General features: G+C 45.1%; 1 protein-coding gene across 1 annotated transcript in view; it reads left to right on the top strand.

The window, feature by feature from the left end:
• The window catches only part of kif14 (kinesin family member 14), a 44,687-nt gene that overhangs the window by 16,031 nt on the left and 2,304 nt on the right, over window positions 1-26,352 (top strand). Inside the window, exons 15-28 of the mRNA XM_063200839.1 lie at window positions 503-669; window positions 1,630-1,777; window positions 3,227-3,379; window positions 4,361-4,493; window positions 5,860-5,971; window positions 7,050-7,200; window positions 7,585-7,688; window positions 10,432-10,532; window positions 13,110-13,343; window positions 14,903-15,132; window positions 15,486-15,638; window positions 16,335-16,457; window positions 17,051-17,125; window positions 18,103-18,250. Coding sequence (XP_063056909.1) covers window positions 503-669; window positions 1,630-1,777; window positions 3,227-3,379; window positions 4,361-4,493; window positions 5,860-5,971; window positions 7,050-7,200; window positions 7,585-7,688; window positions 10,432-10,532; window positions 13,110-13,343; window positions 14,903-15,132; window positions 15,486-15,638; window positions 16,335-16,457; window positions 17,051-17,125; window positions 18,103-18,250 — 2,032 coding nt within the window. The remainder of the gene's footprint in view (window positions 1-502; window positions 670-1,629; window positions 1,778-3,226; window positions 3,380-4,360; window positions 4,494-5,859; window positions 5,972-7,049; window positions 7,201-7,584; window positions 7,689-10,431; window positions 10,533-13,109; window positions 13,344-14,902; window positions 15,133-15,485; window positions 15,639-16,334; window positions 16,458-17,050; window positions 17,126-18,102; window positions 18,251-26,352) is intronic.

The raw sequence follows: 26,352 nt of genomic DNA, 5'->3' as shown, positions 1-26,352 counted from the left end.
CCTATGCTTTCTCCTGTCGATTCCAGGGTGACCGTGTGGTCCTGGGTGGTATTATGGGTAGATATTGAACATGTATCTCTCCTCCTGTCTGTGGGGTGACCGTGTGTTCCTGGGTGGTATTATGGGTAGATATTAAATGTACCTCTCGTCTCCTGTCTGTAGGGTGACCGTGTGATCCTGGGAGGTATTATGGGTAGATATTGAACATGTATCTCTCCTCCTGTCTGTGGGGTGACCGTGTGTTCCTGGGTGGTATTATGGGTAGATATTAAATGTACCTCTCGTCTCCTGTCTGTAGGGTGACCGTGTGATCCTGGGAGGTATTATGGGTAGATATTGAACATGTATCTCTCGTCCTTTCTGTGGGGTGATTGTGATCCTTGATGGTATTGTAGGTAAATATTTAATGTACCTCTCCTCTCCTGTCTGTAGGGTGACCATGTGGTCCTGGGAGGTATTATGGGTAGATATTGAACATGTATCTCTCGTCTCCTGTCTGTAGGGTGACCGTGTGATCCTGGGAGGTGACCACTACTTCCGCTTCAACCACCCAGCGGAGGTCCAGAGCGGCAAGAGAGCGTCCTGCTGGAGCAGCGCAGGGGCCGGAGACCCAGGACACAAGGACTTCGAATACGCCAAGAACGAGCTGCTCGCCGCACAGAGGGCCAAGTCAGTACACACACACACACACACACACACACACACACACACACACACACACACACACACACACACACACACACACACACACACACACACAACCATCTGCTTTTGTGCTTGAGTGACAGCATGCCTTTGTGTGTGGTTGTGTGTGTGTGTGTGTGTGTGTGTGTGTGTGTGTGTGTGTGTGTGTGTGTGTGTGTGTGTGTGTGTGTGTGTGTGTGTGTGTGTGTGTGTGTGTGTGTGTGTGTGTGTGTGTGTGTGTGTGTGTGTGTGTGTGTGTGTGTAGGGCAGTAGAGTGGGAAAGCCAGTGGACATGGTTTTTCCATGTTCTAAAATGAGGGGTTTAGTTTAGCCGTGACGAGGGGTGGGCTGGAACCCTCTGCTGCTTAATCCTTCCTGTGCTCGCTGCCGAGGGGGTGTCAGAGGGTCAGGCTGAACCCTGGAACCTTGGAACCCAATGCTGAAGGATGTCTGTCTGTCGGTCTGTCTGTCGGCCTTCAGGTCTGTTAGTCTGTCCCTGTATGTGGTAGCAGTTTAACAGAAAAAAAACTGGGGGAGAATGTAGATCAACTTCTCAGAAAGGGAGATGGGCAGTGACCCCTGGATCAGGGCATTTTGGGAACATATGGGTGAAGGTCATTCAAAAGGTCATGTAGGCTTACCGGTAGTTTGAAACCCTGATTCAGCCAATTCTCGCAGACTAGACGTTGACATTAAGAAGTGTGTGTGTGTGTGTGTGTGTGTGTGTGTGTGTGTGTGTGTGTGTGTGTGTGTGTGTGTGTGTGTGTGTGTGTGTGTGTGTGTGCGCGCGTGCGTGCGTGCGTGCGTGCGTGCGTGCGTGCGTGCGTGCGTGCGTGCGTGCGTGCGTGCGTGCGTGCGTGCGTGCGTGCGTGCGTGCGTGCGCGCGCGCGCTTCTTCCTGGAGGCTTGTGTGTGTAATATGTGTGTATGTGTGTTTCTCCTGCAGGCTGGAGGCAGAGATCGAGGAGGCTCGTCTGAAGGCCAAAGAGGAGATGATGCAGGGCATCCAGGTTGCCAAGGAGATGGCCCAGCAGGAGCTGACCAATCAGAAGCAGCTCTACGAGGACCGCATCAAAGCTCTGGAGAAGGAACTGGTACGGGCTATTATTGATAAGTTGAATGATTAATATGTTTAGTCAACTCTTAGTCTACTTTATGGGGCACCTAAGTCTCCACCCCTTCCGGGCGGCTCATGGGGCTGGGAACGCAAAAACTTTTGACTGGGCTGTAATGGACTGATCAAAGCTATTTTCCGATCCACCTCGCATTTCCCCGTCGATCACACATATGCTGTGCCTCAGAATTAATAACAACCAATGGTGTGCTTGTTGACTTCACTTGGCAAGCAATTTTTGTGTTGTGTGCGTGCAAAAATATGTAATTATTTGGACTTCACAACAGACATCGCATGTCCGACGTGCAGCCACTTAAGCCGCCGTGCAGTGGTAGGGTTGGCTGTGCCTCGGTTCACGTCACACATGCGAGGCGCATGTGTAGTCTCTAGCACAGTTTTGCACAAAAGTCTCTAGCACAGTTTTGCACAAAAGCTAAAATAAAGTTTCTTGTGTGTCGAAAATGAGTGGTCTTACGACGCAAATCCAAACCTTTCAAATGTACTGCCATCATATGTGAAATCCGGAGCACATGCAAAACAGGATGAGGATTTAGCTTGACTCGCTCCATTAACTCTCATTCAAAATTTTGAGAGCTCCAGCCCCACGGATCGGAAGTAGAAGGGCGTGACTTAGGTGCCCCATTGTGGAAAGTCATATGTACAGGTCATATGCTGGATTTGACAAACGCCAGTGTCCTACAGTGCACTAAACATCTTAAAGGTGCGCTGTGTAGGATTGTGGCCAGAGTATGCAACTATGCTGTTCATTGAAACTGTGCTGCCTATTGCCAAATTTGATCATTTCATGACTATTTACTAAATGATAAACTAATGTTTACTTGCATGACCACAGTACAGGAAGTTTTGCAGCTAAAAATGTCTATTTCTGGAAATTCAAAATGGATTCGTAATGAATACTTATAATCTGATGGTGGTGGTAAGTATTTGTGAGAAAAGGGAACATTTGTGAATGGGCTGCATGAATTCTGGAAATAAACTACTAAAGATTTCGCCCAGTGCACCTTTAAAAGGGGCTCCAGGTAGGATTAAAACCTAATTAATCACGGTCCCGAGTCAGCCTATGCTTAAGCGAGTCATTAGTAAGTGAACGAGGGCTTATCGCAACCACTTCCACGGTCCACTGTCAGAAAACCCCACATGCAACTTTTGACAGCGTAGGACCGAACAAGTGTTGCTTTACATACCGAATTCAGATTTGTATGAACTACTGCTGGCATTCCGTGATGAACAGTCTCACCACGAGTTTATTTGAACAACATTTTTTCATTAAAGTGTAGATTTTGAGACACGCATGCCTCGGGCACCGCGCAAATTATGTCATCCTACCTAGTGCCTCTTTAAACAAACAAACACACACACACACAGACACACACACAGCATCAATATTGTTCATGTTATCACTTTCCAGGAAGATGAGGCGGCACGTAAGCGTGCGCAGGCTTTAGATCAGCAGCGGGTGGTCAGCAAGATGGAGGAGCTGAAGACGGCCAAGAGCCTCCTGGAGCAGGAAGTCACCACGCACAAGAAACGCCTGCACATGGAGGCCCAGGCCACACGACAGGTGAGACACACATACAGTTAGGCTCAAAATAACAGCAGTGTCTGTAGCCCCGTAATGCACGCCATACCTCCAGTGGCACGCTGCAATAGTCATTGAAATGTAACTACCATAGCACTACAATACTATGACACAACACAGGCCCTTTAGTAATGCACCACTACTTGGTCATTACCATACTGGTAACAGCAAATGTATAAAGCCGCGTCTTAAAGGCTTAAAAGAGGTGGGTAAATGTCAAGATTTTTCAAATAAATTGTTCTTTAATGAGTGCAAATGCATTGGGGACACTGCAAATTCTATTTCAAAGCAAGAAAATGTGGAAAAGTAGTCAAGATTTACATTATGTCACAGAAAGTGAAGAAATGTAATGTTAAAAGTAGCAGTTTTGACATCTGTCTTTGGAAACTCAAAAATGTTCTTCAAACAAATTCTTGAAAATTCAACCTTGCTGAGTATCCTTTTAATAATATTTTGTTGCTGCTGTGTTGCTGCTGTGCATCTGTGGTGCATGGAGCCAACCAACGTCTGGCAGTGGTCAAGAGGTATTGCAGAAAAGAAAATAAAGGTCCGCAACACTGTAAATGCTCCCAGAAGATTTATTGGCACAATAAATTGGCACTTTTCAGTTATCTTACGTTTGGTCCAGCAACTGTGCCACTGATGTGCGCGCATTCTTTGACTTTCTCAAGAGGTATTGCAGCCCAGGTTAATTGTTCTCTATCTCTCAATTCAACTCAATGCGCTTCTTGGTTTTGCCTCATGAACAGCTCGCTTGCTGGTGTGTTTGGGTCATTGCTTTGTTGAAACCACTTCAAAGGCATTAAGGAAGGAGGTAACTTGCCCATTCAGTCAGGCCAGGATTGGGCAATCGCAGTTGAATATGGAGGGACAGCAGCATGGTGGCTGCTTTGATGATGATGACATTATTTGGCACGGAGTTTAATCTGTTGGCTCTGTTCTCTGTCTGGTCGCGTGTTCAAGGCCATGGCAGACCATGATGTGAGGCACGCCAAGATCATCGAGGCCCTGGAAGCTGAGAAGAGGAAGATCGCTGACGAGTTCGCCGAAATCCAGAGGAAACGAGCCATGAGGGCCAATCACACTCCAAGAGCCGGTAGGTTGCCGTCATCAGAGCTGATATAACTCTGCCGGAGCTCAGCTTCGCCTGCCAGAGTCGTTTCCAACTGATGGACTGGGAGGGATGCTGGTCTAAGTGGATGACTAGGAGGGATGTTGCTGGTCTAATGGTCTAAATGAGTTTTTCTCAACAGGGGTTGTGCGGCCCACTAGGCGGGGGCCGTTGGCAGACTTGTGATGGTTAAGGGGGTGTTGGCAGGTTTATGGTGAGATTAAGGCGGCAGTGGCAGGCTTGGGTCAAGGGGGCATTTGTTCAAAAAAGGTTCATCATAAGCCTGCCACCGCCCCCCTTAGTATTAAAAAATAAAATGGACTAATGCCCCTTATTGGCAACTCGGTGCCCCTCCTCAGCTGCGTCCTTCTCAAAGCCCCCCAAGTGCTCCCTAACGTCCCCTGGGGGGCTGAAGAGCTCCCTTTGAGAAACACTACACTAGATTAAAGGTGCACCGTGTAATAATTTTAGTCCCCAGTTCAAAATCAAATTGTAAGCATATGACTGGGAAAATTGCACTTTTCATACATTACATTTTTGGGATCTTCTCCATGGTCCGCCATTTTGAATTTCCAGAAATAGACATTTTGTAGCAGCAAAACTTGCTGTACTTGGGTCATACTAGTAAATACTAGTTTATTACTCAGTAAATATTCATGAAAAGATCAAACTTGGCAATAGGCAGCACGATTTTAGTGAGAAGCATAGTTGCAATTCCTATTCTGGCCACAATCTTACACAGCACACCTTTTAATGTGGTCAATTCTCATGATGGTATCCAATGAGTGTATAAACCAGCGTGGTGTTCCAGAAAAAGTTGGCCAAATGTCACACAGGCCACAGCGATCCCAAACAATAACAAAATCAATTTCAATACTTAACTGTGTACTGTTGTATCACAAATAGTTTAGATACCCTGACTATTACTCATGAAACTTCAGTGCACATTTATTCCCTCTGTGGTAGATGTTCCCCATCATAAATACTTAGGGTGTGTTTGTGTTAAAGGAGTGGTTTGTCAAGTGGTTGTCAGGCCACATAAAAGGAGAGCCCTCCCACACTACTGGACTCAATGCGCAATATTCACTTGTTCATTGCACAATGCACTATATAAAAACAGGAACTTGCACCCTGTGTTGCGAACTAATGTAGAAAACAAGTCAGCTTTTCAGACACTGATGACTCATAGGAAGAATACAATATCCAAATCATATCCTGCCAAAAGAGAAAATAAACTGATGGCAAAGAAAAAACAACATAAATATTGTTTTTTACATTCTTAATTAAAAAACAAAAAAATCCTTGATTGTGCCTTGACATTGTGTCCTCTCTCTGCTCTGTGATTGGCCAGTTCCATCCACTAGCCACGCCCCTCCCCAGTGGGATGCGATGAAGTTGTCACTCATGATCGAGGAGGCCAACGCCATCAGCAAGAAACTCAGGAAACACACCGTCTTCAGCAGGTACACACACACACACACACACACACACACACACACACACACACACACACACACACACACACACACACACACACACACACACTCAAAGGAAACACTGTCTTCAGAAGCTACACACACACACACACACACACACACACACACACACACACACACACACACACACACACACACACACACACACACACACACACACACACACACACACACACAGAGTGCTCTAGGCTTAGAAAACACTCTCTGAACTATCCTCTCTTAACCACCCTCTCTCTGTGTTATCATGTACTTGATTGTTTTCTGCTCACCTTGGTCAAATGTGCTATTTTACCACAAATCACTGTGGTTCTCTTTTAACACACTTCACCTCTTTTTACTGGTACTTCCCTGGTTTGTAGTCATTTGTGTGTGATCTTTCATTTTCAAATGTAATGTTCCACCACAAAACTTTGAAATGGAGTGTAATTTCCAGTAACATGCTCGCTCATATGCACACAGTAGTGGTTTTCTCCATAAATTCTTGGCAAGCGCTTGTTTCCATCTCTTAAAAAAATCTGTTAAACATTTGTCCTTTGTGATTTCGCTGCATAACTCCTCCACTGGTGAAGGCATAAGGTGTTGACACAGTCCTGTTACACCTTAAAACACACTTTAAAGGTTTTTTTTTTGGCACTTGGTCTTTTTTGCAGCTCTGTGCCATCAAGGCGCACTTCATATTTTGTGTTTTTGGTGATTGTTGTCCCCATCGCTCGCTCTCTCTGTGTCAGTCAGAGCAGGGCTGCTAATGTGTCAGGATACTCTCTCTGGCGTTTGAGCTCTGGGAACGATGCGCTGGTGCTATAACTTTTCTGCCAGTGGAGTGTGAGTGTCGGACCAGGCCTGTTATGCCTCAACACACACTTGAATATTTTGACTTTTGCTCTCTCCCTTGTGCTCTCTTTCTCTCTTTCTCTCTCTTTCTTTCTTTCTTTCTTTCTTTCTTTCTTTCTTTCTTTCTTTCTTTCTCTCTCTCTCTCTCTCTCTCTCTCTCTCTCTCTCTCTCTCTCTCTCTCTCTCTCTCTCTCTCTCTCCCTCCCCGCTGTAGGCATGAGTCTGTGTCTGTGTCGGAGGAGGGTGGTGGTAATGGTGATGGTGAGCTGCAGGTGCAGGTCCAGAACACTAAGCTGGGCATCGCCACCTTCTGGAGCCTGGAGAAGTTCCAAAGCAACCTGGCGGCCATGAGGGAGCTCGACCAGGTACACACACACACACACACACACACACACACACACACACACAGCCATGAGGGATCTCGACCAGGTACACACACACACACACACGCACACACACACACACACACACACACACACACACACACACACACACACTCACACACACACACACACACACACACACACACACACACACACACACACACACACACACACACACACACACACACAGCCATGAGGGATCTCGACCAGGTACACACACACACACACACACACACACACACACACACACACACACACACACACACACACACAGCCATGAGGGAGCTCGATCAGTTGCATTTACAAAACCCTCTTTTCCCGATGCTGATGTGCTGATCTGAAGTGTTGTGGTGTTGTCCTCCTCAGGGGGAGAGAGCGTCTAAAGACGATGACGTGTTTTACGACCCCAATGACGAGTGGGAGCAGGACATCTCGGCCTCCTCAAGCACCTCAACGCTGTCACGCAGGAGGTAACACACACACACACACACACACACACACACACACACACACACACACACACACACACACACACACACACACACACACACACACACACACACACACACACACACACAGGACATATCAGCCTCCTCTACCACCTCAACACTGTCACACAGGAGGTAACACACACGCACAGACACACACACACTTCTCTCTCTCTCTCTCTCTCTCTCTCTCTCTTTCCCTCTCTCTCTCGCTCTCTCCCCCTCTTTCTCTCGCTCCCTCTCCCCCTCCGCTCCTCATAACTGTGGTGCTTATTAATATTTTACACATTGCTCTCCCACAGCTTGTATTTCATATTTTTACTGTGCAGATTTCCTTGGCCCGGCCCTGCAGAGCACTTTGACTTTTACGACCGGGTGCTCGGGCAGACTCTCTCTCCGCTGCACAATACAATGCTATATTTTACTAAATACACACACACACACACACACACACACACACACACACACACACACACACACACACACACACACACACACACACACACACACACACACACACACACACACACTTGCTATATTTTAATAAATACACACACGCACACACTTACACACACAGAAAGACTGCTGTGCTAAATGTCTGTCTCCGCTTCACAATGGTGTATTTCTGAATATACAGAGACCTGAATTCACCCTCCACAAAATATTAGCATACACCATTTTTCAGGTTGTTAAATAATTTCACCCCATAAATAAACACTGTCAGAGAGAGAGAACCTGACCTTCCTCCCCTTCTCATGGTCCCAGTGTGCAATGCTACAACACGCCCCCACTAAACCACATTTCAGCTTCTCTTGGTTCTCTCCTCCTCCTCCTCCTCCTTGTTTTTCCTCCTCCCTCTCTCCATTCATCTTGTTGGCGTGTTTGTTGGTGCTAATCGCCACCAGGCCAAAGCCAACAGGGCCGTGGCTGCCTTTCAGGGTTTCCTACACACCCTGGCAAGCACAGCGCCCTGCAATGCTATGCTGTGCTGAACTATGCTTTACTGTGCTGCTTTGTGATTCAAGATTCAAGAGTTTATTGTCATTGTCCAAAAGGCAACAAAATGGTGTTTTGAATGCTATGCCGTGCAATGCTATGCTGTGCTGTACCGCGCTCAGGGCCGGGTTAAGATGGCAGGGGGCCCCTAGGCTACAGCTTAATGAGGGGCCCCCCAAATGAAAAAAAAGTGAAAAATGTATGTAGACAGTGTCATACTTATGAGATGGGAATTCAGGATAACATGTCTGCCAACTGTACTCAACATAATAGATGAAGTTTTCAACATTACATCTTCTCACAATTCTACAATTGTTCACTCTTGAGAAATCGGGGGCCCCCTGGCAGGTGGGGGGGCCCTAGACTGCAGCCATATCTAGCCTGTGCGTTAATCTGGCCCTGACCGCTCTGCATTGTGCTGTGTAAGTTAATAATACTGCATTGTGCTATGCTGTGCTGTACTGTACTGCATGTTACTAGGGCTGTCCTAAACGATTATTTTTCTCCCGATTAATCTATCAACTATTTTTTTCGAATAGTCGATTAGTCAAATGATTAATTTTTCAAGTACTCTAGCACTTTAATCTTCAAGGAAATTGGGGGGAAAAAGAAAGAAAGCGTTAAAATTAGGTCCCTGAGCTCCCAATGAGCTTTAAATCATGATAGTAGCTTATTTACTCCGAGATACAACGTTCAATTCATATGTGCAGTGCAATTTTAGGTTTCAATAAAGTAATAAAGCAATAGAAAAGTAACTAAAAAAGCACTGAATTAAACAAAATGATTAGTCGACTATGAAAATTCTTTCTGAATAATTTTTATAGTCGATTAGTCACGATTAGTCGATTAATCGTCCCAGCCCTACATGTTACTGTGCTGCATTGTGCAATACTATGTTGTACTATGCTATGCTGTACTGTGCTGTATTGTGCAAAATTCTGATGCCTAATGCTGTACTGAGCTGTGTGTGCAGTGCTATGCTTTGCAATATTGTTTTGGCTGCTCAGTGTTGTGCTGTGCTGCGCTGCGTTGTACTGTGTTGTGAAACAGACTGCGCTTTATTTGGCGATGCTACACAAGGTTGTTCTGGTCCCGTCTCTGCGGTCATGATCTGTGGTGACCCCAGGTCACTGCTTCTCACAGTGGCTGACACCAGGGGACAACGCGGTTTGGTTGTCACCGTCATAATTGTTCAAAAAACATAACCCGCAGTTATACTTAACCCTGGGAAAAAGTACACGCAACAGGGCCTGTATTGTTATGCTACTAATATGTCAGCTTAAAAAAATAACAGACATGTTGATTGTTTGCTGTTATTGGAGGAGTTGTGCTAAAATGCTAAGTTGGAACAGTGTCGCTTAAGTTCTCTGTTGAAGAAGTCGTGGAGCTCTGTTGCACTAAAGCCATGTTACACCAAGGGACTTGTCTAGCTCCCCTTTTACGCCAAAACGCAGAAGGATATCTAATTCCTTCTGAACTAAATGTAGAATCCTGTTAGCATTAATGTTAAAACCATACCACTTTCTCAGAGTCTATTCTGTGGATAGCCAACTCTGTTGAAGTTGTGATTCCAATGCTCCATGCGATTATATGTTATGTTAGCACGCAGTGATTCGAACCATGCTCTCCTGTGTTGTCCTCCCCAGTGTCAGAGATGTTAACCCTGCTCTCCTGTATTGTTCAGTGTGATGCTAAGTGACTCTGCTCTGTGTTCCTCTGTGTGCTTCAGGAGCAGGAGTTTGCTGAAGGGCAGGAGGATCTCTGGCCGGCTCTATGAGATCCGCGTCCACCCCATCCAGAGCCTGCACAGCCCAGCACCTCAGGCCACAGGTGAGGAATGTGTGGTTGTGAGGTGGCATCCAGAGCCTCCACACCGCAGCACCACAGGCCGTGTGTGTGCGTGCGTGCGTGCGTGCGTGCGTGCGTTATAAGGTCAATGTCCACACCATTCAAAGCCTGTAGAGCCCAGGTCCAGAGGTCGCTGGTAAAACACTCATCCTTGTGTGTGTGTGTGCGCGTGAGCGGGTGCGTGCGCACGCGTGAGCGAGAGAGAGTGGGCCGGTGTGTGTGGGCGTTGATGGAAGGATTGCGGCTGAGTGCCAGAGCAGCTTTCCTGGCCTCTAGACCAGTGTTTCCCAACCTTTTTTGTCTGAAGTACCCCCTAAGCCTTTTATCATACCACGACTACCCCCTGACTCATGCTTTATATCCCAATGTGACTATGCTACAATACATGATTTCATTTTTCCAAGTACCCCCTGCAGGGTGCTCGTGTACCCCTAGTGGTACACATACCCCTGGTTGGGAAACACTGTTCTAGATCCTCATTTCCTTGAGCTGAGCACCGATGCAGCCGGGATGCCATATGACATGACCATCACTGATGCAGCCACTGGCTGGGACGCCATGACCAACAGGACTGTAGCCGAATGCCATGACCAGCCGGGCTGCAGCCAAAGGCCAACACAGCTCAGCATAGACTACTCCTCTCTTCGTACTCGTCTGAAAGGAGTGCTGCAGAGAAAGGGGAGATGTTTAGTTGGCTGGGGCAGCTGTGGTGTAGAGGTTAGGGAGTTGGACTGTAGATCACAGGGTTGTAGGTTCAATCCCCATCCTCATCAGCCCCTTCCTCTCTCCATGGCTGAAGTGCCCCTCACTGCTCCAGGGACTGTAACCAATACCCTGTAATTTAAATAACTGTGAGTCGCTTTGGGTCAGCTAAGTGTAATGTCAGCTAAGTGTAATGTAATATTAATCTAAGTCCCCATGTCCATACGAGAGCAGAAGGATCTCCAGGTGCTTGTTTCAGCTGCAACATCTCCTGCAGGGACTCAGATTCCAATTATGTCCATGGGCTTGATGGTACTTGGATGCCATGGCCACCAGGGCTGCAGCCACCGTCCCTCACGACATGAGCTCACCGCTTCGCCACCCGATGCCTTCTCAGGGCTCGCCTCTTCTCATCATGCTTGTCTAAGCAGCAACAAGTCCTTTAGGGAGAGAGGGAGACTCAACACCCCAATGTCTATGCACTGATGGGACTCATAAAAACTAGGGTACTTCGTCCGGACGTGCCTACGTCACTAGTGATGCGCGTCCTCGTTGCCGAACTGCAGTGGGCACTGCACTGGGACTCACTAGTTTCAAACAAGCGATTTAGGATTAGGTTTAGGGTTAAGGTTAGGATTATGGTTAGGTTTAGGGTTAAAGTTAGGTATAGGGTTAAGGTTAGGGTTTTAGGGTTAAGATTAGGGACGGTATGGAAGGTTGTCATGGTGACGAATCAAACGTCATCGGCAACAAGGACGAGCATAGCTATTGTGACATAGGCACGTAGTACCGCCTCCGGACGAAACAACCTAGAATTTCATTGTCCCATGCGCTGATGGCACTTGCCATGTCCACCAGTGCTGCAGCCTGAGGCCTCTGCTGCGTGGGCTCACACCCTCTCGGCCTGCTCGTCTCAGCTGCAACAAGTCCCCAGTGAGGGGGGACATGTTTATTTATTATTTTTGGTACTCCAAATCCACAATGTTTTAGCAGAGCAGCGATGCTGCTTGAAGCACCCAGACAGGCTACAGATGCTATGACTGAGTTCATCTTAGCTGCAGTCTCAACTAGGTTCATATAACGCCCACTCTGTTGCACTATGCAATTGACAAAGTGCTAGTGGGATGAAAAGGATGGCCACATTCACGCTATGCCTCAGTTGTACACGTCATTGTCAGCGTAAGGGGTCTGTTGGGTGGTGACGTCAGGGTTTTGGGCACACAATGCGCCGTAGGAACTATACTGGAGCCTCTCTGAGTCCCACAGTGAGTGGGGGGAGGGGGTCGGTTATTTAAAACTGCTCGATCGTGTCCACATAAATGTAAGCACTGGTTTTCACATCAGTTACACTCATAGTGTGGCCACTTTTTCCATTAGACACAAGTGGGTCTCTTTCTCGCTCTCTCTCGCTCGCTCGCTCTCTCTCTCTCTCTCTCTCTCTCTCTCTCTCTCTCCCTCTCCCCCTCTCTCTCTCTCTCTCTCCCCTCATCCCCTGAAGAGCATTATGTCACTTTGACCTTGTGTTTAAAATGCCAAAGTGATTTAGCATGTGACTGCCTCAATCATAAAATGAGCTGTGGTGACTATTACTATAACATGCTGAATATTGCTGTTGGACGTACGTCAGGGCAGGCTGCACTGTAAATGTGTAGGCCACTATTGCATTTGATTCAATGTTGTTATAATGAAATCATGTCAAGAGTTATGCCACACTGTGTGCGAGCAAAATAAGGAGTGCGTATGTATACGCTCATACACACACACACACACACACACACACACACACACACACACACACACACACACACACACACACAGCACTAACTGACTATATCTCCTGTGTTCTGTGTTTGCCAGTGGGTCTGATGGGCACCAGCAAGCCCCCTTCCCATTGCTCCAGCACCTCTGACTCCGCCCTCCCCGCCATTACCAAGGACCTGATTGGCCACATGGTCGCCAGGTTACGGGAGTGTCACCATGGTGAGGAGAGTGTGGCGGACAGGTTGACCTCTGACCTGTTGAGTCTTCAGGCTGCGGTGACGTCCATCGCCACCCTCTACAACCAGCTGGACGACGACAGCCCTGACACCCGTAAGCTATAAACTATACTTAACTATACTATACTAAACAATATTCTGATGAATTAAGAATTAAATTATGATCTATTTCATTCTGAACATTACTACTCTTTTAACTGTACAAATTCAGCCCAGACGACCATAAGATAACACTACTACAGTATATTGTAGAAAATACAACCCAAACAACTGTGAACTGACACAATGTGCTCTACAAAATACAGCCCAGACAACCTTAAAGGCCAACTTCTGATAAAAAACAGTTTTACTCGCTCCTTTTGAAAAATTGGATGGTCACCCCAAGTTAAACTCATATGTAAGGCGTCATAGTGGTTCGTCACCTTGCCTGGCTGTGTTTCCCGGTGTTTCCCAATTGAGATAAACAACGCAGAGCCAGGAGTGAATCACGAAAGCCTGTCTGTGTTGCATCACATTGAAAGAAGGCGTTGCCCACATGGGTTTATGTCGATGATTTTTTCTAAAAACATGTTGAGTTATATTTTTCTGCTTGTTGTCAAAACAAGCAACACCTGGTGGCCCGAAACCTAGCTTAGCCTAGCTATCAGCTGGTTGCTACTCTCAGATACACACAGAGCACACAGCCAGTTTACATACTGCCTACTAGCTGATCCATGCTTGCAGTTCGCCTAGGGGTCGCTGTTGAGAGAGCACGGCCCTAAATGGAGCCTGCACGCCCCTGTTGGTGCCCCTATAGTGCAGTACCACCCGGGGAAGTAGCGAGTCTAAAAGCTTTAGAATATCTCTGCAGAGTAGGAGGAGGGAGCCAATCAGAGGCGGATATTCACGAGAAACCCGGAAGACCCTCTCGTTTGTACAGAAGCCACCTTGCTAGCTTGCAAAAACGGCTTGAAACAAAGCAACCGGAAAGTTTTTTTTTAAATAGAACCAACGCGTAAGACATTCAATAACAATGGGGAACACAGCAGTATTAATGAAATAACGATGAGAGGACAACCTTAAGTTATAAACTACAACATTACTAGCTATAAACTAAACTAACTTCATAATATACAGCCCAACAACCGTAACTATACTACAGCTCAGACAACTGCAAGCTCAACGCCACAGCACTCACCTTTAAGCTGCAGCTGTTATTTCCTTTTAAAAAAATTGGATTTTTAGAACTCTGACAAATTTAAATTGTATTTTTCAATCATATTACACTTTATAAAACTAGATGAAAATTGTCGACACTGGACAGGTGAATGAACAGGATGGACATACAGCAATCACACACTGTTTACAGCTCTTAGTCTAGACGACTCTTATCGTGTTATTATGCGGAAAAAATAGCCTCATTGTAATAAGAATGGCAATCCCGTGTTTAGTGGCAAAAAAAAAACCCTAATGTGTAACCTGTGACTTGGTGTCACATCGTGAGACCATTGACCTTGTATGTAATATATGCTGTGCTTGTACGCAATGCAAGTGTGTGTGCGTGTGCGTGTGCGTATGTCTTATTGCAGAATGTTTCTGCTGGTCACAAGAGAGGTCAAATTATTCCGCAGATTTTGTTCCTATCGATACTAACTTGTAACTTGTGTGTTGCAGTATTTGGGTGCAGCGTTGATGCCCAGACCCAGCTGATGAAGGGTACCCTGGCTATGGAGCGTGCCGTCAGCACCACCCTGATCTGGGTGTCCAGCTCCAGGCCCAATGGCGGCAGTGGTACAGGCAGTGCCAGGGGCAGCAGGCTGAGCGGAGGCCTCGTCTACAAGGCAGCAGAGGAGCTGAAGAGTGAGGTCAAGAAGATCGGAGGATATTTCCAGCTGCTCATACAGGTGAATGACACACACGAGCACAGATCCACACACGCACACGCACATGCACTTGCACGGATACACACATGCACATCCACACAGAGGCACGGTCAGAAATGATTGTGCTCACAGACACACAAGACCAGAATACATGTACATACACACCCACGCACACACACACACGCTGGTGACAGGAACATGGCGTCCTATAAAGAGCAAAAAAATCTCCCGTCTGTCGGACACTTAAGATAGAAATGCACAATACCCCATCGCCAATTACAGTTTTAACTCTGCAGTTAAATTAATGCAGCGTATTTAATTTTAATAGCCATGTTCTGTTGTGTTTTGTCTCCTTTTCTGTGTGTCTGCACCAGGGCTGCGACTCGGAGATTACCTCCATGGTAACGGAGGCGCAGAGCAAGATTGCCCAGTGCCTGAGCGCGGTGCTGCGTGTGATTGGTCAGTTCTCTGTGCTGTCGGGGACGGAGATGCACGTGGTGGAGCTTGGTGCTGATGCGGTCGCCAAGGTAACAGTGACAATGGGGGCCAATGCCAATGATGCCGCCATGTCTAACAATGCCATACAGGACCAACAATAAGACATGTTGTCTGGACTGTTCCAAACACACACACACCTTCGATTCTGTGCTTTTGCAGTATATTTCAATGTATTAAAAACTAAAAGGTAGAGTATTTTTAGTTTTTTTCGTCTTCGAAATGTATGCAGCCCTTTCACAAATGTTATCTTTATCATAAGCATTTCCCCCCACCATGAATTTCTGGTAAGTTGTCGTTATGATTAGAGATGCACCGGTTCCGGTTCCGGATCCGGCAGGATAATAGGGTTTTGCACAGGATCCGGGTCCGGCAGGATCTTAAGCAGTGGATCCGGTATCCGGCATGTTACCTAAAAATCAGGGTCTGGTGCATCTCTTGCCTAGGCTTTTCAGTCTGTCTTTCACAACCCCAAAGAAAGCCCACATGGAGTGAAAGCCCTTTGGAAGCGGCCGTTGCAGGCAGTGTGGCAATAAGCCAATGAGTCAAAAATAGTTTGAGCCAGCGTAATAAAATGGGCACACGTGTGCAAGTAAACTATATGTTTCAACCCTTTTGTAGGATCCGGTATCCGGTAGGATCCTAAAAATCAGGATCCGGTGCATCTCTAGTTATGATTAGGAATTATTACCTCTCCCTACAAATTCATTATGACCTCTCCTGTCTAGCGACCGCATCTGGCCTACCTACTGGATGGCACCTGTAAGGGCGTACGCGGACTCCTGGAGGACGGACTGAGCATGAGCAGAGACATGCTGAGAGAGGCACAGCTCATGTACCCCAAAACACAGGTGAGGGACCCCACAACACGCCTCATGTACCCCAAAACACAGGTGAGGGACCCCACAACACGCCTCATGTACCCCAAAACACAGGTGAGGGACCCCACAACACGCCTCATTTACCCCAAAACACAGTAAGCGTATTAATAATAGTATTAATAATAATAATAATAATAATAATAATGCCTTCGTTTTATATAGCGCCTTTCAAAACACCTAAGGTCGCTTTACATAATATCAGTGTAAGTGTGTGTAGGTGTGTGCTTGTGGACACTAGATGTCAAAGGCTTCCAAAAAGAGATGGGTTTTAAGGTGTTGTTTAAAGATGGCCAGTGAAGAGGCATTTTGAATGTGGCTGGGTAGGTTGTTCCAGAGGAGTGGGGCAGCCACATGAAAGACTCTGTCACTGGTGGCCTTGAGTCAAGTGCGGGGGATGACCAGCTCGCCCTTGGAGGAGGACCGCAGTGATCTTGAGGGGTCATAGCAGGAGTGGAGGAGGTCGGCAAGGTAGTGGGGTGCCAGACCATTGAGTGCCATGAAGGTCACAGATTCATTCCTGTAAAGGAAGAAGTGTGACGTCCTTGTCTTCTCTTTTCTTTCAGCATTTGCAAAACCTCAAGACCAGAACTCTGGACGCAGCCCAGGCTCTGCAGAGCTACCTGAGCTGCACTATGACGGTAAGCATCGCTTAACTAAGTTGCTTTGGATAAAATCGTCAACTAAGTGTAAGGTAATGCAATCTAATGCATGTAAATGTAGCAGCTTGGGCCCACCAGAGCGTGCGTATGTCAGTAAGCATTGGCCATTGCTTCCCGTGACAGAAGAGAAACATGTTCCCAGTTGAATACATCTCTGTGCACTGCTACAGCATATACTGCTTGTTGGTGCATCCGCCCCCTGCCTCTGCCTCTGCTACTGTATGGCAGTAAGCATAATAGCCCACTGTCCCTTGTGGCAAAAAGTCCTCCTAAAATGGTTGTTCCCAGACTGACAGCGGGGGAACTATTGTTTTCTCTCCACGGAGGTGGGGTGTCAGTGAAGGACGGCTGGTTAGATATTTGTTGGTAAGCATAACTGCCTGGTTTCTCCTGCCCCCTGCTACAGCATGTCTGTGTGCAGCACAATAGCCCCACATCCCTGCGGCCTGCTCAGCTCGCTCTCCCCTGTCACTGAGGGGGGATCGCGTCCCCAGATTAATGTCCCTCCCCCGGGGCCCTGGGCCGCTTTTACGACTCTTGTAAACTCAAGATGGCCGCTGGCTTATCTGCCGCGCGGCGCGGGTCTTCTGGCGGCGGCGTAATGGATGTGTTGAAACGAGCCGGCCATCACTCACCACAGCACAGCCACCGCCCGTTATCTCCCATTCACAAACTACTCAGCGCTCATTGTAATCTTTTTACATAAACCTGGAGATGGAGATTTATGCAATTGTGTGTCGTGGGGCTGTTTTATGTGGGTGTTCGTTTATGTACCAGGCACGTTTCAGGTTTCAGAGGAGAGATTTTATTTATTGTTTATTTATTTCTTTTTTTCCTAATGTGTGTGTTTCAGCTGGTCAGGAGTGTGCAAACAGGGCTTGATACTACTACTAATAATAATAATCTTTGATGATAATAATGCCTCTATTAATATGAATAATGTCTATGTGTTGTAGCAGGGTCAGGAGTGTGCGGACAGGGCTGGAGATGAGGTGTGTGAGGTGGCCAGGGCTCTGTGTGAGGTGCGGTCTTCAGCCTCCTGCCTCCACCAGCTCAACAGGGCCCTACAGCAGCTGTTGACATCACTGGCCCTCTCTCTCAGAGGTAAGAGGCATCCCACTACTTCTGATACTACTAGGCTGATATTACTAGCACTAGTACTTCTACTTTATTATATTTATTGTGAATAATTTCACATTATCACTTTAACAATTTCACTGTATTACCTTATCAAATTTACCTGAAAGAACACACAGGAAACAGAGGTAGCATTTAAAATCTGCGAGCAGATTTTATTGTTTAACGGCCGGAGTAGTTATTGCGTGGAGACATGAAGTCTTCCACTCAATAAGTCCTGAAGTAAGTACAGAAACAAACTTATTTAAAACAGTCCCAGTCCCCCCAGTCCATGACGTCATCTTTCCTATCATGAATATGTAAAACTATAATATGAGGAACATATATGGTCCCGTCTCCCCCTGTCTCCGTGGGCACTTAGTGGCGTCTGGTATGTGATTGATAGCTTCCATAGCCTAAACAAAGTTCAGCAAAGTCGTCTGGGACAGACTGGGAGGGGAGAGATGTCTCTGAGACGTCACATAAATCAATGAGCAAGGGAGAGGGAGAGAGCGAGAATAACAGAGAAAGAGGAAAGAGAGAAAGAATAACAGAGGATACCAAAGTATAACCAATAAACTCCTAACGAAAGGTTACACTTTTATCACATTGTATATTTTCAATAATACATGTATACATTTATTAACATAATTCCCTCCTCTTGAAAATATAATCATTATCACTAAACAATCACCATGGCTTTTACGCATGGTGTGTAGAATGAAAATATTCAAATATAAAGGTTAGAGTTGTTCAGTTATTCAGAACCATTACACTGCGTTAGTCTGCTCCATATTTGTTATTAACAGTTCCAAATTGTCTCAGTTCTTAAACAAGGCTGTACCCATGCCTGTCCAGGAAACGTCCTTCTCAAAGTCAGCAGTTTTCTTTTTTTCATCCATTGGAATCATTCTGATGGCACACGTGCATCTGCATAGACAACGCAGAGCGTCACTTTGAATCAGACACTATAAAGATCTGTCATCCAGACAGAAGCACAAATACCTCCCCAACCTCGTTGTGGGCAAAGGTTTCAACTTGTCTGACCAGTAGACTCCTTTAATAACCAGGGTTACTGCTGAGAGAGAGAGAAGTGTCGATTTCCTGCCAATCACCTAGGTCAACATAAATATTTAAGTTCTGGACCAGCAGCTTTCACATGAGCATAGGGAGCAACTAAGGCATTCCTAAAAGATTTTAAATTGGTATAGCGTAGTCAAAACATCTATGGTGTCATTCTAATCACATAAAATTAGGAACAAAATCATACCTATGTTTCGAATATACACAATGTTAAAAGAAAATCATGCAACTGTGTGCAATTCACTTCAAAACCTAAAATCAGAACATTTTCTGAGAATAATAAAATAATAAGCCAATTAGATCAATGAGACAATAAAATAATGAAAAAGATTAACTCAGTGAAACAATCAGGTGTGCAGTATACCCCTAACCTGTTTTACTTGCAGAAGTGGTCACTAACTAATGTCCATAATGTCCATCTTGTTGTTGTTGTTGTTGCCAGACCAGTCTCTCTCTCTCTCTCTCTCTCCTCGCCCATCGCTCTGTCTCTCTCTCTCTCGTGGCCACCCTTATGGGCAGCTGTCGTTGCTCCGTCAGATCCAGTCTTTGCATGTGTCCAGAGCACCCCTCCAGATGAGGGCTGTCCGAACCTTGGAAACACTCGGCCAAGCCCTTTGAGGAGAAGGTATCACGAGACACCCCCTACAAATCCAGTACCGTTCAACTCAGTCTTTCAGCAATCTTTCGACGATCTTTGGTACATTTCTTTGGCACAAGTCCGTGGATGCTGGCATCAGCTCCTTGCCTGCATGGCACTGTGGCAAACCCCCAGCGACTCCTCCAGTCATCGAAACTCCTGGAACATCTCCTGACGCCCCTTTGTCACTTGAAACAACGCAGTCCATTAATCCACAAAACTTTCAAAACGACATCGTTGATCCTCTGGAAACAGCAACAGATCATCTCAGCAGAGACAACCCTTTTGATGACATCAGTCCAACTGTCCATGTTGAACTTTTTTCCCCTCACTTGAGAGACAGCTCTGTCCTTGAGAGAGATTCCCAGAGAGGCAGAGAGATCTTCCACTGGCAACCTTCCATGATGATTTTCTCCTCTTCGACCACTCCTCAATTTCCACCTGTAACTACAAACCAATGTTAGCACACACCCAAATTATTTCTCCGCTTTCAACAATCAGTGTCAGTGTATACACTAAACCTCAACCTATATGATGTTGTATGCATGTATGGTGCATTCTAGTGAACTTGTTCATGACCTAAAACAATTCTTTTGGCAAAATTATTTAAAACTCTACACTCTACCCCCCTTCCACAGAGAATAGAATTATTTTCTGTGGAACAGGTCAACTTCTCATATCTGAGAGGTACTTTGTGCCTACTGCAATCTCACGAATGCTTCGCACGCTTACCGTATTAAAACTCCAAGTTTCCAAAGTTAACGTTAACCAAAATAAAATAAGTTCCCCAAAATAAAGTAAATCCCAAAAAGTGTACTTGTATGTGATCATCAATGTCAGATATGACTACATGTCAACTAACTATAGTCTTTATGCTTTACATCTAACTTTGACTTAAGTATCCTTGTGTGCAAGCATATCAAACTTCAGGTCATCAGTTCTACGTGATCAAATAAACCAATTGCCTTGTGGGCAAAATAACTCAAAACCCTCAAAATTAATAAACAAACTATGCAATCTGAAATCAAAAATAAAATAAGAATGAAAAATGAAATGAAACTAAAAATGAGAATGAGAATGAGTTTTTGAACTGCTGTAAAGCATTACCTTAAACTCCTACAGTCTCAAATTTAGCGTTACTCACAGTCTCACACTTGCATTCTCCATTGGCTCCTTGCTCACCAGTACTGAGACGGACGGTATGTAAACATGCAGTCCCTTTTGATGCAACCGGGCAGCTCTCTCCACTCCAAGTCTTAACGTGCAACCAGGGAAGCTGACAAGGGGGACAAAGGGAACAGTTGCCCCGGGCCCTGGGAGAAGGGGGGGGCAGGATTGGGTCCTCACTACATTGACCTATTGGGTGAGGGGGGCCTTTCAGATGACTTTGTCCGGGGCCCAGCCAAATCTGTCAGCGGCCCTGCGTGCAACTTGGAACTTTTCCTGCTGAAAATGAAGAACAGCGAAAAGCATTCTACTCTAAACATTTATCATTCTCAATGTGTTTCTAAATATGGTTAGTGAAATCAACATTGTAAGTAAATGTGTTAGGTTTGGTTAGGGGTGAAGTTTCAGAACAAGATCTCATTTAACATGCATTTGTTTTATGCACTATTCATTAATTTGAGGAGTAGCACATTTCAAAAACAGTCATTATTCCATGTGCTTTAAAGAATTACCAAACAAAATAAAACATGATGCATAAAACATCTGTAAATATCCTAAAATGTCTCTCCTGTTTGAGGCATGTGTCATCCACATGACTCAATAACACTGAAGTCATACCTAAACAGGCTTTGAGCACAGTAAACGAGGAGGATAATTGTTAACACAAATCAAACCAAGTTGGAGAGAAAATAAAAACAAAATACAGCATAACCCAGAAAGTTGTAAACCAAATAAAAAATTAAAAAAGTAAAACACAAACACTTCCAAACACCCTGCACCCTCCATCACAGAGGTGCATACGTCAATACAGGAAAAGGCAAACACAGTCAGCAATGTGCCGCACAGAAAGAAGCGCTCAGTGGGCATCTTAACCACACACAGACAGTAACCAGGAGACGGGTGCAGCTGGAACAGAGAAGAGAGCTATAAATAAAAACAAACAAAAAACCCATGTCACCAGTGCCGACAAAACAAAACCCAAACATTGTTTGCATAACCAATACTTGAAATAAAATAGAGCAGCACTATTACATGAGGACAAAAACATTTATCAAAAGTACAACAAAATGATTGAAAACAACTTTACTACATCCAGTAAAGCCCCTGAAAATACTCCATGCATAGCAGAGTGGACCTGACGTCAATTAGTCAAGAAATGAATTATCAACTGTGGACTGCAATTGCATAACTACACCACTGGGAGAACCTCCCCAGAGGTAATAACCAGTACACCAAGGCACAACAGGTTCGGATAGATATGCACAGAGACGTTCCCTTTTGTTGACATAAAAAAAAGTATTTGATGTACTGACACAAAACATAAAACAAATCACAAAAATACTCTAAACTGGCCGTGCCGCTGAAATAAAAGGAAGGGGGAAATCCAGAGTGTCTGCCCTAAATATTGCAGGAGTGCGTAAACACTCCGGACAGCCATCTAAATAGACGGGAAGGGAGGAGGCGGCCAGCACGACACAAACCAAAGAAAACAAACAAACAGAAAAGAATGAAAAAAAAAATATATATATATATATTTGGGCAAAACAGCGATGGGCCAACTGCCCATGGTGAATTGAAATGATCAGACCCTCGGCGACACTCTCCTCACAACATGACAGGGCGAGAGGAGGTAGAACAGTTCGGATAACAGGGTCTGTCCAACCTAAACACAGACAAAAGGGACGTGGCCAGGGTGCTTGTCCGCGCGTAACCGGACCTCAGCACAGACCACAAAGGCAGAGGTTAAACCCCCCATAGACACTCAAACACCGGGAGAGCTCTAAAAGCCTTCTATTTCGGGGGTTTGTTAAAAAAAAACAAAAAACCTTGGCCTAGTCGCCACTAACTAATTAGGCACTCAGTGGCCAAGCGTACAGCGTACTACAGCAAGACTGGGGGACACATTGTCTGGTGAACTGCACGGTTCAACCCGTTACACACAAATGGACAGAATCGGCACATGGAAAACAACAAGCATGCAACATAAAATGTAAAAATATAAAGCGACCTTGGGTTCCTTGAAAGGCGCTATATAAAACCAAGTTATTATTATTATTATTATTATTATAAAATTACTACAGCCACAGACATAGTTGGCTAGTAGTTAGGTCTGCATTAAACACTTCGCAACAGAACCAAACATATTGGCATGCAGTTCTCACTGTCGGTGTTCATGAGGTCATGGTAGATGTAGGGGCTTAGCTCAACTCCCGTCAGTGAGGACAGCGCACTTAAAACAGAGAGAGAAAAAACAAAGTACGGGAACACGCCATCAAAACACAACACACAATACATCAAACTGGCAACACAAACCACCTTGCTGTCCACATCGTTACAACTAATAAGATAGGATGAGATTTGTCCTCACATAAACCTGTGGCACATAACCACTTTTAAAAGCAATAAAATGAAATCATAACTGCGTCTCATAATATTTTGAAACAAGTAGGCTTAGGCCTATATAAAATGTAAGGTAAAATCTCACCCAACTTGTACATTTAGACATAACCAACCATAAACCATCCTTAAAGCAAAATAAAACCCAGACAGAGTCAAACAAAACTGACAAATAAAAAAAATAAAAAAATCACAGTTGGGAGATAGCAAAACAAACCAACTGCTTTAATGACCAGACAAGTGAGTCCAGTTAGGTAAACCCAACTTACGGCACAGTCGAGGTAGAACCCAGTGTGAAGAAGCGCCTTCATGCACACCGGACCTCCAGCGACATCCAGTAACAGTCATTGAAAAGTTAAGTACCACAGTACTGCAGGATAATGACATAACACAGTGTCGTGATCAATGCATCACAAAGTCAGTAGTGTCATTCAGGCAACAGGAAATTCATGACACTATGTCTGAACGGATTAAAAGAAAAGGGGAAAGAAAACAGAATAATCCCTCAGAAAAGCATAGACCTACGTTCAAACCAGTATGAAAACTCCAAAATAACCAAAAAAACAAACAAACAGATTCATTAGGGCTTATGAAACATGTGAAAGTTTCAAAGACTACTCAAAATTAAATGGTCTTGGCTTCTAGAAAGTTGCAGGTTCACAATGAAAGTTCACAAACAAAAACAAATACATTGTGGAAAAAATGTATAAAAACAAAATGAAAAGAACAGAATGACAAACCACCATGTCGCCACATACCATCATATGCGACAGAACAAAAATGGTCCCCAAAAATAACTTTGCAGTAAATAAAAACACATACCCATTGTTTTGCTGTTTATACTCAGGAAAGTCAAATGTCTCTCGGACATTCTGGAGGATCACACCCACACGGACCAGACCGTCCTTCACTAGACAGCACAATCACTCATTCTTTACGTGCACTCAGTGAGGCAAATCACTCACATAGCCAACCCAACCCGGGGAGTGACACACACCCACACACACAGCATTCACACAGCCGGCATTCAAACATAAACAAACATGGACATGGACATGGACACAAACATGAACATGGGCCCATTGAGACAAACACAGACATACAGACAGGTAGCCTAACCTATCAATTTAGAAAAAGTGTTAAGTTATGTCACACTCACTGCTCGAAGTGGAAGGGATATTTCGCAAGTTATCGCCATTGCCAGCTAACTTCCACTGCGAGTTGGGTGTGCACACTAGACATTGAACAAATCAGTTCTAAAAATAATTTAGAAAAAAAACTTTCATCAATTTTGAAAAAAACAAAACAGAAAGATGTCCAACTATTACCGTACGACCTGCAGTTCTAAATTAAACACGGAGAAGTAAAATAGCCCTGCATTTCGGGGAAGCATCCTCTGTCTGAATTATGACAAAATTTTGAAAAGTTAAATTCTAATTGCAGAGGTTTAAAATTGCCATAAACAGAATTTGTTCAGTATCCAACTATTACTTTACACATTCAGCTAACAGCCAACTGCGGGGAAGTACTGCTCATTCTCTGATATGCAATAAATTAAACCGTTCGTATGATGAGAACCCATTGTCTTGTAACAAAACAAGGACAGAATTCGGACAGGCTACCCAGGTTCCAAACCCAAGTACCACAGACAGGCTACCCAGGTTCCAAACCCAAGTACCAAATACAGGCCATTTACAATGCTACATCGAAAAACGCCCGGAGTTCCAAACTCAATTGAAGACAGACAATTTGAGTTCCAAACTAAAAATGTCTGGAGTTCCAAACTCTACAGAAAACAGACCATTAATAATATTAAATTAAAAATGTCCGGAGTTCTAAACTCTATATACCGGTATGCTTGCCTGAAAAGGACTCACGTATATTACAGCCTGAAAAGGACTCACGTATATTACAGCCTACAGGGCTTACAGCCTCAAGCCTAGGTCTTGATGCCTAACCAGCCACTAGCCAGGACTTAAGTAGTCCAACTACTTACGCACGTCTGCGGAATGCCGTCAAGCCCCGGTCCTGGAGGAAAGATCAGTGCTCAGCCTTCGAGATCCACGGCTCTAACGTGGTGCGCACACTCTTCAGCATCAACAATGACCTGTCACCCCAGGAACGAGCTATCCTGGCAAAAAAATTTAGAAATAAAAAATCCGAATCCATACTACCTCTATCCTGCGGCTCCCAGTCGGTTCTTTACTCAGTCAGTCGTCGCTGAATATGAAGGCGCAGTGAGGCAAAGTCACCTACTTCAGGATCCCAGTGAAAACTTGGTGTCCAGGCATCCTTACGTCTCCATATATCAGGGAGGACAATTATTTGAGGTTGGCTATCGAAGGACCAAAACATGTGAATAATTTCACATTATCACTTTAACAATTTCACTGTATTACCTTATCAAATTTACCTGAAAGAACACACAGGAAACAGAGGTAGCATTTAAAATCTGCGAGCAGATTTTATTGTTTAACGGCCGGAGTAGTTATTGCGTGGAGACATGAAGTCTTCCACTCAATAAGTCCTGAAGTAAGTACAGAAACAAACTTATTTAAAACAGTCCCAGTCCCCCCAGTCCATGACGTCATCTTTCCTATCATGAATATGTAAAACTATAATATGAGGAACATATATGGTCCCGTCTCCCCCTGTCTCCGTGGGCACTTAGTGGCGTCTGGTATGTGATTGATAGCTTCCATAGCCTAAACAAAGTTCAGCAAAGTCGTCTGGGACAGACTGGGAGGGGAGAGATGTCTCTGAGACGTCACATAAATCAATGAGCAAGGGAGAGGGAGAGAGCGAG

This window comes from Engraulis encrasicolus, chromosome 6, assembly GCF_034702125.1.
Source record: "Engraulis encrasicolus isolate BLACKSEA-1 chromosome 6, IST_EnEncr_1.0, whole genome shotgun sequence".
Taxonomy (NCBI): domain Eukaryota; kingdom Metazoa; phylum Chordata; class Actinopteri; order Clupeiformes; family Engraulidae; genus Engraulis; species Engraulis encrasicolus.
This window is presented reverse-complemented; position numbering and strand designations above follow the sequence as displayed.